Source organism: Salarias fasciatus, chromosome 14 (assembly GCF_902148845.1).
Source record: "Salarias fasciatus chromosome 14, fSalaFa1.1, whole genome shotgun sequence".
Taxonomy (NCBI): Eukaryota; Metazoa; Chordata; class Actinopteri; order Blenniiformes; family Blenniidae; genus Salarias; species Salarias fasciatus.
The window spans coordinates 31,636,556-31,650,484 of NC_043758.1; the positions used below are offsets into that span (position 1 = coordinate 31,636,556).

Below are 13,929 nucleotides of genomic sequence, written 5' to 3' on the forward strand. Positions count from 1 at the left end.
ATTCATGTTTGCTTATATGTTTCACCCGAGAACGATTTCATATCGTCACGGAGCTGTGATCAAACACCTGACCAGGTTTTTTCCACCTCAGCTGCCATTGGGACACCTCAGAGAGAAAATCAACACAATTTGATATAAAAACAATTCCTGAGCGGTGTTATTTCTCATTTTAGTGCTCTGTATGGTCACTGTGTCCCCACAGAACAAAGCCAGACGAGTGCAGAGCTTCATGACGGAGCAAGAGTGATTTCGATGCACACAGACGCCCAAACAGCTGCTGGATGATCGACAGCACCGGCGTTGAACATAAAGCCAGAGAGGAAAAGGTATCCAATCCACAACAAACAACCTGTTGGTGCAACCCTGTCTGCTGAGCATATTTCTGAAACTTGAACATTTTCAGGATGTTCTGGAACTTCAGTTTTTATTGTAGTTTTATAAGCTCATTTTACCAGTCTGTTTGGCTCAAAACAAGCTAGAGTGAAAGAACATTTCTCCCTTCAAACCTCAACCAGCAGCATCAGAAGATTTTCTGGAGTTTGACAAGATCTTGTTTAACAACTAGGAGCAATAATCGTCTGGTGCAGAGAATGTCTTGATAATGGGATCCGACACTCAACATGCCTCAAACACCGATATGCAAGGTGCTTCTGCACCATCAGGATGCAACCTTCAGCAACCTTAAGCAACCTTCAGTGTTAATGCGTGTTGAAATACTGCCAGCTAGCAGAGCTATCGATTTGCCTCATGAATGCCTAATAATTTTAATGTACTGAAAGTATAAAACATCTGGTAGAGCAAGTTACATTTTGAGGGTCAGTTGAAAACACTCCAACCCAGTCTGTGGATGAACTGTTCTGTACTGGTGTAGGTTGATGAACAGCAGCCCCCAGAGAGCTGAACACTTCATTTTAACCAATGCGTGTAAAACATTTTGATGTAGTGGAGTCACCCATGAAGGCAACTCAGCAGCTTCGTCCACATGAACATCTGTACGGAGCTTCCATTGGTGCATTTCTTAGGCTGTCAAGTCAGGTACAGAACTTTGGACAGTTGTTGCAATTAAACTTGATTTCCAGACCCGAAACAACCACTTTCACTTTAAAAATAAACCTTTATTTTATTTCACACAAATATTGTAAAATTCTTTAATTATTGGATAATCAGAGGGCCCACAACCAGCTCAGCGTCCCACTTCACATCTGCAGAGACAGAATTGGTCATTATCACAGCAACAATATAAATGCTGCCAGGTTTTTTGCCAACGTTACCCGAATCCACGTCTCGAGCCTTCCTCATTCCACAGGTGGAGCCACAGCAGCTACAGAACTGGTCGTTTCCACGAACAGCCCTCCATCGGCTGGAGAACAGGTACAAAGTTAGCACAACAGCTGCTGACGATCAAAGGATTCACAAAACCGTCACATACCCCTCAGTGAAGGAGCACGCTTTGTCCTCAATGGTGTTTGGAGAGGAAGCAGGGATGGCTTTCACATAACAGGAAATGAAAAGCTACCAAAAAGAAACCATTTATTACCTTCAGATCACAAACAACTGACTCTTCATTAATAGAAAATGTTCGCTGTACCAGGCCGAGTGGATGAAAGCTGGAGGCTTCGACCTGAAACTGCAGCGTCTCAGGCCGGGACTGCGACATGAACCTGGACCGGCTGTATCGGCCACCCAGACAGCTGTGGAGACGCTTTACGGTCACAATACACACATCTGCGGCATGTTCGTGGATCTCTGCAATCAGATACCTACCCATGGTTCTTTATAAACTCTTGTTTGGGTTCAGACGTGAATCCTGGCTTCTTGGCAGCAACACAATAGTCCGCCAGCACTTTGAGGGGCACGTGATCCGTCTGCATCACAGACACCTCCAAGTTCATGGTGTCCGTCAACGAATACCGGTTTGAGGATCTCTCAGAACGCCAATCATCTGAGGGGGAAACCAGATTAAATCACTGCAGTGTGAAGATTCTTGGTACTAACAGAGTCCAGAAACCAACCATTCTTGAGCTTCAGAGCGAAGTGGGGATGCTCCTTAACATGCTTGCTCTGGAAGTTTAAAGGCCCAACACTCGCACTGGACTTCCTGGAATGGCACAGAAAACCCCTTTAAAAATCACTTTAAGTGACAAGCGGTCATAACCCTGCAGCTGAAAGCACATACAACTGAAATATCCAGATCAAACGGGACAGTCAGTATTGTACTGGAGGGTTAGTGGAAATCCAAGAACAGATTACATCAGTAACTATTTAGGCTCAATTCTTAACCAAAGCCAAGAAAAACTGCAGTCCAGCATTGGATTCTAGTCTCAATGGAGCCGGTAGAGGCATTTACATGCTCAGAACTCTTAGTTGGTTGATACCACAATGGTGTTCAGACCCAACATGTCAAACCTAACATTTACATGTCCCAGATCTGAACTACACCCCTGAAACCTATTCCAGGTTTGAACTCACCTCTTGTAGTGGCACTCCACTCCGATGGCAGCTCTCTGGCTTCTTGTGATGAGACCTCTACCCAACACTGGAGGCTTGTATAGCAGCACAAAGGCATAAATGAAGACGTCGTCCGTCATCTGAGGGAGAATCGACTCCCGTAAGGAAACCAAATGGCAACAAGAAGGTCAATGAGATGAGTGAATAAGGCCTTACCACCAGTGAGCTGCCACAGCCGTGCAGGTCAGACTCAAAGACCAGCACATGAGCCTCTTCATCCACCTCTGTGGCTGGACAACCACCAAGCGTGAGATCATCTGGCTCGATCAGGGAGCCGAGACCCGTCAGGTCCTGACTGACCTCCACATAAACCTTTTTCTGCCCGCACCTCACAGCAAGACGGTCAGACTCCACCGGCAGCTGCCGCCTGAACTCAACAGGGAGCTCCTTCACAGGATTCACGGGGTCTTCTGGGAACTTCCAGGAGAGAGGGGGGAGCGCTTCCTGGGCCTGCTTTCTCTGGAGCCTGCTGAGCAGCTGGGGAGACCAACTGGAGGGCTTCCTCTCAGCTACTGCTGCTGCCAGATTGGCTTCAGCTGCTGTCGACTTCTGCACTCCGACCCCCCGGCGGGCCGGCACGCCCGCACCGTCGAGCCGAGGGTCACTAAAGCTGACGCAGGCAAGCGCAAAGCTCAGCACAATAAGCTGCCTGCACCCCATTGTTGACGAGAGGAGCGCCTTGGAGCGGCCCTCTAAATAAGGCCAGAGCAGCTGCGACTCCTCCCAGCGTCTAATCACCTTAATGCTGCTCCATAGGAGAGGGGCACACAGCTACACCTCACTCACTGATTGATCGTTAAAGTGCAAAAAAATACTACTTTTAAACTGAAATTCTTGCATTGAAAGGAAAAAAAAAATTATTAAATACTCTGAAGCCTAATTTATACTCCATGTGCAATCAGTACGTGATTATGTGACATATGTTAGAACCAGAAGAAACTCCTTCATTCAGTTTATTGGAAAAACATTTTGAAAAATACCTGAGGAGCAGACGCCTTCTAGCAGACACTTAACAGAGTTCCTGGATATCAAAAGAATTACTCCGGTTTATGTTTGATGTCAATGCTTGGATTTAATCCTAGATATTAAACAGTGATGCTATGTAAATCGTCTTAAGTCAGAACTTCTTGGAAAAATATTTGGAAACATCAAGAAGCTGCAATGAAAGCTCCCTACAGAGCAGACTCATGATACAGTTTGCTGTCTTCCATGGTCCATGAGCAGAAACCACAGATCAGGAACACTGAGACTGAAGGAAACAATGATGGAGGCCAGAGTTCAAGGCAGACATACGATCGTACGATGCAGGTGAGTGGAAGATGGAGAACAGAGGCGTCTCAGTCGGTTAAAGACGTCTTCCAGCAGTCACACTAGAGCAGACTTAAAAAAAAAAAAAAGTTCCAGGCTGACCTGAACCAGTTGACCTCCCAAACAAAAAAAGCTGATCTTAGCAGTAGAGACTGTTAGCTGCCCTACCTGAGGACCCGTTTACATGACGATTTCAAGCAAAAACACGAAAACTCCTTTGCAGAACATCGGTGTTTGGAGCCACTGAAAATGCAACTTTGAGAAAACGGCAAGCAAAGTGGAAAGGTCTGAAAATGCTCTGACTCAGTCGTCGTGTAAATGAGTGGAAGTTAGTTTCATTTTCTCTTTTATTTAATTTTAATTTTAATTTTAATTTTATTGAGCATCTCTCTTCATGTCATTTTCACTTCACATGAGCAGAGGTGTTATAAGGTCACGAGAAATGACACATGAGTGAAAATCCAAAGAAGTCCAAGTCAAATATACCTCGGTACACTTCAGCAGTTTATTTCCATTCCTTCACCCACAGGTGCTTCACACATTGCAGACAACGTTTCATTTGTTTCAAAAGGTGCTTTAGAAAATCCAAACTCTTTGTTTAACTAACATTCATTCATGCAGACCTGTGTTTCTTCAACAAAGCGCCCGCCCATATGTCTGCTGGTTCACTAACTGGAAACGAGGATAATTAAAATAAAATTTATAAACTCAGAGAGCTGTAAGAGCTGCTTTGATCAGATACTATATTGATCACTGTTTGGTTTCCTCACAAACAAACAGCTCCTGCTAGTGACACAACATGAAATCTATACAGTTTTCTGCATTTCTGACATTGCTGTCGAAAAGCTATGAGTTTTCACTTGGAAGGTTTTCATGTAAACTGGCGGAAAACTGTGAGAGGAAACCGATAATGAAAAACACGAACAAACAAACACTAACCTCTCCACAAACAGCCTCAGTAGGTGAAAACACCTGTCTGGTCTGTGTAATGAAAACCTAAAAGGATCATCAGCTGCATATTGTTTCAGAAAGAGGTGGAACGTACATTTAATCCATTCATTCTCTTTTTCTATAAGAAGCTTGTATTTAAAAAAAAATATCATTATTTTCCCACACCAGCTTTCAGAGATACTTTTTCTAATTTCTTCAATAGATTACTAATTTGGTAAAGTCACAACTGATGCATGCTAATGCATGCAGGTTTTGAGAAGTTTGGAAGAAATCACACATCAGCTGAAGAAGAAACTAACCCCCTATATAAAGACATCAGCTGATGCACGTTGGATGTGAGGAATTTCACAGCAGCATGAAGCCGGCAGGGCCTTCTTCCTGCTCTTCATCTGTCTTTTGTTAAAGTCACGCTGCCTCAAATAGCAGCACACGTCAGGTGTCAGAGCGCGGCAGGGGTGGTTATCCTGACGACACTGATCCAGCCCGTCAGTCACAGGCGGCACGAGGCTGTGACTCAGCGGTGGACGACATGCAGCTTTAACACAGCCAGTACCAACAATTTAAAGGACTTTCAGCCCTGTAAGAGTCATTCATCTCTCAGAAACGCTTCACCTGACTCGAGAGAAAGTATTCTGCTGAGTTTGGCACCACCAACATTCTCTACGATATGATGGAGCCGGTGTTTCAGAGTTTTATAGGTCGAAGAAGGAGTTTTAACACACACACACAGACACACACACACACATATGGACCACTGTGCTGTAACTGATGCATGCTAATGCATGCTAACATATGCCGACCTTCACGTTTGCTCTTGACTCAAGGATTTCAAACTTTCATCTTGAAAGGCGTTCTCATCCACACAACCAACACCCTGTATTGTTCATGTGACGTCTGCAATAAAACACAAAAGACATGAGGAATATTGTACATCGCATGTTGGCCAATGAAGCCAATAGCTTTCCTCAAAGATATATGACAGTGTGTGTGCGTGTGTGTGTGTGTGTGTGTGGTCCACAATTCCCCATATGTAAGGTGTGTGAGTTAATGAATTGAAGTGTTATAAATTATAGTAGAAGTGGAGCTGGATGTTTAATTATAGTACTGAAGTTATAGGAGGAAGAACGAGGTCCTGTGGAAAATGCATTGTATCTGGCTTAACATGAAACATTTCCTGAGAACACGTAGTGGGATTGTTCCATCACGCTTCTCTGACACCCTGCAGGAAAAGCACATGCATGTGCAGAAGACACTGAGAGAGCACCTACCTCAACATGGTGAGAGTAACATACCAATTGCAATGAAAATGAAATCACTTCTTTTGTGTCCTTCTGTCTGTTAGATTGACAATTTGTAAATCAGTCTAATGTTTTCTGAGTTATCCAGATAACCAAACCAACCAACCAACAGTGATGGAGCGATGCCAGCAGCAGATGGAGAAACCTGAAGCCCTTTAATGAAAGTGTGATCGAATGTCAGTAAGATGTTGTTGCTGTTGTTGTTTTCTGAGTCGATCCATACCCTGGCGGCTTTCCTTCAGGATCCCCTCCATGTGGGATGAGAACCGCAGTTGGTTGTCAAGGATCCGACCCAAGTACTTGTATTCCTTTGCAGTTTTGAACAGTGCAAAATGCACAACTGCTTAAAAAGAGCCAAAGTGGTTGAAAAAATCTTTTCAATCTCTGTTCCGTCTCTGTTCCATGTTTCATGTCTGTTTGATCCACGGTTCATTGTGGAGACAGTCGCTGCCAGCTCCCTTCTGAAGAAAGGTGAAACAGACATGAAACATGGAACAGATACGGAACAGAGATTGAAAAAAATGTTTCAACCACTTGACTCTTTTTTTAACCGATTGTGCATTTTCTGTGTCCCATTTTTAAGTTTCTTTTCTTTAAGAAATTCTAATAATCCAAATTAGTTTTAGCTGTTTTTCACACATTTTCCCTCCCATTTTGTTTTTAAGTATTTTTCACAGTTGTTATTGTACTTTCTTTTTAATCCCATTAACAGTCACTGTGTATCTAAATAAAATAAACATATTCCTCACCTTAAAATTGAAAGCTTCATTGGGCCTCTTCAGAGGGCTGAAGGGCCACATGTAGCTCCAGAGCCACAGGTTGAACACCCCTGGGTTATAAGTACCCCTGGCAAAGCATGCCCTTCTTCCCTGACTTATCTATGAAGAAGAGTTCGAAGCGCCATCTAGTGGGTAAAATTATATATTACATCTGCACAAGTGCAGCCTTCACAGCAGTGAGTGTTATAACGTTTGCTTATTTATTTACATTGACAAAAATGCTAATTTGTGAATATTACATGAAACTGGGAATCATTTAAATTTAAATGACTGGTATTTACATAAATATCTGTGTGTGAGAGAGAGACAGAGAGAGAGAGAGAGAGAAAGAGAGAGAGAGGTCATTACAACACTGCCACTTTATTAGTCATTTTTGCTGATTATTGCAGTTGTTACTTGTTGGGATGCTTTCTCACACATCAAGTATTAATACTTCAATTAAATGATCAGATCCACTGAGCCACGTCGTTTGCATTTGTGTTCTTGCAGGCAATCCAGGTGAATCTTAGGTGGCGCTTGTGTTCTGCTGCCATCTAGCGGCCACGCTGCGAAACGTCATTGCCTTTCGCCTACGTCACACAATAACACGGAAGTGGCTCCTCACCAGTAATCCAGGTGGAGGATGTTCTGCTGGAGGAACATCTCTTTTGTTTCCATTGCTACTGTCCGTGTCTGTGCGTCACGAACAGAGTAAATGGAGAACTATTCGCTCCTGAAGGTCATCGGGGAAGGCTCGTTCGGCCGCGCCGTGTTAGTGCGCTGCAAAAGCAGTCAAGAACATTATGTGATGAAAGAAGTCCAGCTGCCAAAGGTGCGTGGAACTACACGTTTTCATGTTTTTTTTTTTTTTTTTTTTTGATAAGTAAAAGTTAAAGCATGACTCGTGCAATCTTTCAGGGAGTTTGCTTGATGAAGATAATGCATGAAAAAGCTAACACAACACTACATTTGTTTTCAGATTGTTGTGGTCGCCTATGGGCTGGGATCTATCTATCTATCTGAACACAAATTCATACACATATGTTTTTAAACCCCTTGTAAATAATATATATGCATAGTTAAGTCTTTGTGTTCTAGAATTATATTTTCACAAATTTATATCCACATTTCTAATACATTTTACCAATTCAACAAACAAGGTGTAACTACAATAGAATTTTAATCGACACTTATATATATATATATATATATATATATATATATATATATATATATAGATATATATATATATATATAATGTGTGTGTGTGTGTGCAGTTTCAAAATATACATGGACATGCCAGGATGTTAGAAGAAGCCATTCAAATTCAACACATCCTGTTCTTATTGACAATGATCATAACATGCTCCAACATTGTTTCAGTTCTCAGCTGAGTTTGTTACACTCAACTTTATTTCCAAAGCACTTTTAAAAGGACTGCTGTTTGCATAAAGCTCTGTACATAGTCATAAAAACCGTGCAGATCGAATACAACAAGAACAAGTACAACAATAAAAGACATTAAAACAGTAAAAACCAGAGCAGAGTCTCATGCTGAGATAACAAAGGATATGAGAATATGATGGCTGTTAACCAGCCAGCTTGCTCCCCACATTAAGACATGAAGTCTGTTTGTTTTGCGTAATAAGGAATGAATCCATGCTTGTGTTTGCATTTAATAGAATCGGCCCAAACTGGAGAATTCAAGGAGAGAAGCCATCCTGCTGTCCACAATGAAACATCCTCATATTGTGGCCTTCAGGGAGGCATTTGAAGGTAATTTCACCTCAGCTCTACACGTATACTCAAACAAGGCTCCCTTTAAAAGTGGATGTTTTTGAGGGTGGTGCAGTTGTGATTGTGTGGACTGCAGAATATGGATTTGATTGTGTTTGTACAGCTGATGACCTCCTGTGCATCGTGATGGAGTACTGCAGCAGAGGAGATCTGCTCCGGAGGATACAGCATCAGAAAACACCCAGTTCTGCCTGGATAATGTATTTACTGATGACCTGCAGCTATTTTCACAACTGTCCCTCATTGCTTTGCTTCTTCTCACAGTGCTTTCCTTTTTTTTTTCTTCTTTTTTTTTTTTTTCCAGATTCTGAAGTGGTTCGCTCAGATGTGTGTGGGTGCAAAGCATATCCACGACAAGCAGGTTCTGCACAGAGATCTGAAGTCCAAGGTCTTGAAAGCTTGTTTGCATTTTCCGTTTTTGTAGCATTGCTTCTGAATGATGCATCAAGACGTGACATCAATCAGTGAAATCTCCCATTTTGTCCTGCTCATTCACAATATCATCATTTTGCCATAGTCATCTGCTTTTGTTTTTAACTGATGTAAATTTCCTTACAAGAACATTTTCCTCACAGATAATGGGACCAATCAAGCTGGGAGATTTTGGCTCTGCGTGTATCCTGAACAGGTAACAGGCTGAATCTGTTTGAATTTCCAGCGCTTCTCTTGCTTTTTTAAATATCTGTGTGTGTTTGTAACAGCTCAAAGGCTTATGCTCGTACATATGTTGGGATCCCCGTATGTATGTGGCACCAGAAATCTGGGACAACAGGCCGTACAACAATAAGAGGTATGCGCCCTGCCACAGCTGTTGAATTCAGTGTTTCCAATCATTTCTATGGCTGCAGGTGCAATAAATCGAAGAGTTACACAAGCAGACTACTTCTACAAAAGAAAGTGTTATTTGTATTGGGACTGAGCCAGGTCATGACAGATAGCTGTATGTTTGAAACACCTGTTCTGTCCGTGTCTGTCCTGCAGTGACGTGTGGTCTCTGGGCTGCGTCCTCTACGAGCTCTGCACGCTGCGCCACCCGGTGCGCCTCGCCCTTCCTGTCAGAAGCCTTGTTAGCAGCGTTTGCTTTGTTCCAAAGTTCTCACGCCTCTCGTGTTCGTCCAGGCCCCGAGCTGGAAGAGCCTGATTCTGAAGGTGTGTCGGGGAGCGTACCCCCCCCTGCCGAGCCGCCTGCCCTACGAGCTGCACCACCTGGTCAAGCAGATGTTTAAGACCGACCCCAGAGACCGGCCGTCGCTGCACACCATCCTGACCTCGCACCGGGCGCTCCGGCTGCGCGGACACATCTGCCCCCTCAGGTAAGAACAGCGGGCGACTTTATGGCGGCTCATCCGTCAGAACGATACGGCACTGAGAGAATCGCAACTCTTACACAACGTTCCCCGGCTGCGGTAACCCTACCTGGAATCTGACCTTTGACACGCTGCTGCTGGTTCAGATGCCCGCTGAGCCCATGATTTACAGTGCCGCTCTGAATGTTTTGACAGGCCGGAGTGGCGGAGGAGCGGCCGGGGCGGACCAAGCGGTGGAACAGGGAGGAGGGGGAGAAGGTGCTCCGTCTCCTGGGAGACAAGAGCTTAATGAAAACAGAGACTTTACAAGGTAGAGAGTAAAAACTGCTGTGAAACATGCAATTTGGAGAACATCAGGATGTGAAAGTACGTCTTCATGCCACACTCAGGTGGAGAATTCCCCCAGAGCAGCAGTGAGGGCGGCGAGCCCCGCCCTCGGAAGCGGTGGCCCGCCGAGCCGTCGGACTCCATCGTGCAGGAGTTGGCGAGCCGCAGCCCGCTCTCCGACAGCCTGACGTCAAACGCCTCTGATACCAGCACACAGCGTAAGAACATGGAAATTCCTTTGGGAAATCATGCTGTGTTTGTTTAGAACATGCATTTGTGGGATGAGCAGAGGAGGTGATAATAAGAGACAAAACCCAACATTCATACTCTGCATCATTCGGCTCCCTCAAAGTGCTAAAAAGAACAATTTAAAACTCTTAAATGAGTAATAATCAAGGTTTTTAGTCCTTGTATGGACAAGCTTTTCAGCATGGGGTTGAGTGAAGGTGGGGGGCCGAGGACGGACTCTTGGGGAACGCCGCGTGTGAAGATTACAGAACTCAGTAGTTTCAGCTGGAAAGACGACGTCATGTCGGAAACGTTTTAATATCTTGTACTGAAGGAAAGTGACCTTCAGGGGAAAAACACGTGCTTGATCGCAGCGTTGCATCACTGTTTTGCAGGTGCGTCCGAGGAGCCTGAGCACCGGCGGCCGAGAGACGGTGGGAGCCGGAACCTCCGGAGAAGCTTCTGAGCCTGCTGGAAAAGGCCCGGCTGAGCAGAGCCTTCAGCACCTTTCTGATAAAGAGAGGAGGTCTGCAGATTACAGATCACTTTACCACGAGAGATCTCACTACACTCCCTAAATAACACACTGAGCAAGTCTCCACATGAGTGTGTCATGGTGTGATTTCTGCTTTCAGATGAAGATCCTCTCGTGGGGCCGCTCTCCCCGCCGCAGGGTGACGACACCGACGGTCCGAGCCAGAGGTGACCGCGGACGAGTCCCGACTGCAGCCGCGCTCCGATGACGACGACACGTCAGTGACCCCAATTCCTTTTTGACATGAAAATCACGCTGGATCACACTGTGCTGCCTTCAGCTCATTGATCTGCAGCTTTCATGACTGCAATACACGGCATCAGGAATTTATACCCACTAAAAAAACATTCTGGAGCCACAAACCCTGCTTAAAAAAGAAAAGCTATGCATACACAAACTGAGGTTGTATTCATGAAGTGTCTAGACATGTTTTATTACATTTTTAGCTTTTGTGGCCGTTTTCAGATATTTTTGTTCAGCATTTTAGCATCTTGAGCTTCCAGTTTTTAGATTATTTTGAGCTATGCAGGGTTTTTTGTGAATGTCCCCCTTTTGTCTTTTTTTTTCCATTTGCCCACCTTTTGTCTTTCTTTCTCTGAATTTTTTTTTTTTCTTTTTAAATTATTATTATTATTAATCATTCAAAGCTATTCATGCTAGTTTAGGTTCCTTAACCCCAAAGTAGAGGCTGAGGGGAATTTGGATAAACCAAGCATGAAAGCACCAGAAAAACGCAAACTAATTTACATTAAAGGTTCCAAAAACAGTGTGTATCAATAGGATCAGTCTGACTCTGATTCTGATCCTGGGTTAAGGGAAATTATCATCTTATCAATATTTCAAGGTGTAAAGATACTTTTATGCTAAAATTAAACAAAACAACCAATATCAACCAAAATCAATTGATGTTGACCGTATCATTTGACTGTGTGAAAAAATCTAAATTTCAATTGTATTTTGAGTTTTGAGACTCTTTTGTGGATTTACAGGATTTTATCTCAGAGTGAATTATGCTGATATCTGTTTTATGGGATTTATAATCAAGAATATAATTGACCTTTATTGTATTACCTGTATTTGATTTTATCCAAAGTTCTAAATCTTAGTTTTATTCATATTTTATTCATTTGTGCTACATTTGATGGTCTTTATTTTGTCAACAGCCGTATAAATAAGATGGTTTTTGCTGTTCTACTGGAGCTGAGTGAAGCTGTTAAAAGGTTTTATTCAGCAGAAAACAGAGCACTTTATCATACTCCTGTTTTAAAAAAAACTTCATTTGTTTCTTTGTCAATTTTCTTTTTAACGTGCATATTTGTGACTTCTGATCTCAAGCTGTTGTGTTTCATGCTTTCTCCTCACAGGGACTTCGAGGAAGACTCTCCATGTGACTGGATGCACCAAGCTGAGAAAATGTTTTCAGAACAATAAATCCGAGCAGCTACAACCACAAGGCTCTTATTAATGTTTACATTTCTACAAACCGAGCTTCGTCCGTGTGCCATGCGACGTCTCGTCAGGTTCCAAAAATAGTTTTTTTTTAAGCAGAATTTTAAGCTCTGCTCTGTTTTTGTGGATTTGTTAATTGAACTTGTACGATTTGTTGTCATAAAGTCTCTGGGTTTTTTTTTTTCTTTTGATGAGTCTGTTTCTGATTTGATGTGAACATCTGCTGGTCTTGCTGTTCAAGTTACTAACGATAACATTCCCAGTAGATTGGGGCCGTCTGGCAGCTCCTGTTTGGCTCGTCGGGGAGGGGAAGCAGGAAATATTAGCCTCGGACAAGCCGGGTCTCCCCGGGTCACACAGTTTTGAGCGCGGCTGCATCTTTTGAAGTCTATTTCCTCTGTAATATCAAAGTAGACTAAACATGTTTAGTCATTGATATTCTTGTGACGAGATGTGAACAAACCACACATCTGGCTCCTGCTGCTGTTGTGTTATCTTCAATTTGCTGCTGCTCAGATAGAAGTTCTGGCGTTTCCTGCATCAGATGTCCTCAGTTCACCACCAGGTAGAGTGGGGCAGCAGCAGCAAGAGCGATCGAAAGAATGTCTTTTTCCACAATTATCCTTTTTCTTCAAACAAAGATCATCCTGGAGAGCCGATCAGTGAAAGATGACTGGAAGCCTGAATACCTTCTGTGATCTGCAAGCTCACCGTCCAGAGGCGTGAGGGGCCGAAGACGGCGACAGCACAGTCCCCCATGTTCCTGCCTCCGGCTGCTGCACCAAGAGCGACTGTAAAGCTGCCGAAGTATGATGGCACAAACCCACTCGAGCTGTACCTCAACAGGTACACATCTCCTGGGGAGCCCGGGACACCGCCACTCATCTTGCCCTTGAACTGGAAGGCAGTAAATTCTCCTGGATCTGGGGCAGGAAGGAGATCGGGACCTGGGTGTGTGACTACGGAGCCTGGGCGGCGGGTTGCAGTGACAGTGGAGAGAGAAAATCTGAACAGATTGGAAGCAAACGTCTCCACCCAGGCGAGGACCGCACAGCTCAAAGTTTTGCTGCCACATTTGCGTTGAGCCTGGCCACACTGCAATATTATGAACAAGCCATCCAACAGCCCACGGACAGCGCTGGCTGCACTGGTCAAAAAGATAAATGGCCACTGGCTGGAAGTTCTCTATGAACTATCGACGCCTCAATAGCGTCACAATAAAGGACTCATTTCCTCTCGACCACACCAACGATGCCCTGGACTGGATCACCGGGTTCACCTGGTTCAGCTCCTCCATCTGTGGAGCGGCTGCTGGCAGGTGGAGCTGGCTCCGATGCTCTAACCAAGACCATGTTCACCATCAGCCAGGGACTGTGGCAGAGTGATGCCCTTTTGGCTTATAACGTACCGGCGACGTTCTAGCAGCTGATGGAAGAAGTCCAGGCTGAGTCCCCCGGAGTCAC

General features: G+C 44.1%; 3 protein-coding genes across 3 annotated transcripts; 1 reads left to right on the forward strand and 2 right to left on the reverse strand.

The window, feature by feature from the left end:
• Window positions 1–1,152: 1,152 nt before the first annotated feature.
• Window positions 1,153–1,892, reverse strand: LOC115400045 (zona pellucida sperm-binding protein 3-like). Its single transcript, XM_030107696.1, has 5 exons — window positions 1,765–1,892; window positions 1,589–1,691; window positions 1,430–1,512; window positions 1,272–1,360; window positions 1,153–1,202 (listed from the first exon to the last, which is right to left on the reverse strand). The coding sequence occupies exons 1-5, from the start codon at window positions 1,890–1,892 to the stop codon at window positions 1,153–1,155; spliced, it is 453 nt and encodes a 150-aa protein (XP_029963556.1).
• Window positions 1,893–1,900: 8 nt separating this feature from the next.
• On the reverse strand, window positions 1,901–3,168 carry LOC115400046 (uncharacterized). The gene is made up of 4 exons (XM_030107697.1): window positions 2,665–3,168; window positions 2,470–2,588; window positions 1,996–2,098; window positions 1,901–1,942 (listed from the first exon to the last, which is right to left on the reverse strand). The coding sequence occupies exons 1-4, from the start codon at window positions 3,166–3,168 to the stop codon at window positions 1,901–1,903; spliced, it is 768 nt and encodes a 255-aa protein (XP_029963557.1).
• Window positions 3,169–7,454: 4,286 nt separating this feature from the next.
• Window positions 7,455–12,566, forward strand: LOC115400853 (serine/threonine-protein kinase Nek3-like). The gene is given in 19 exon segments (XM_030108903.1): window positions 7,455–7,655; window positions 8,506–8,599; window positions 8,724–8,795; window positions 8,798–8,820; window positions 8,925–9,008; window positions 9,180–9,206; window positions 9,208–9,248; window positions 9,322–9,358; window positions 9,361–9,410; window positions 9,602–9,656; window positions 9,740–9,908; window positions 9,911–9,933; window positions 10,123–10,237; window positions 10,317–10,472; window positions 10,878–10,909; window positions 10,912–11,008; window positions 11,118–11,174; window positions 11,177–11,234; window positions 12,382–12,566. Coding segments are annotated over 19 exon segments (1,374 nt in total). The 5' UTR covers window positions 7,455–7,538; the 3' UTR covers window positions 12,449–12,566.
• Window positions 12,567–13,929: the final 1,363 nt, after the last annotated feature.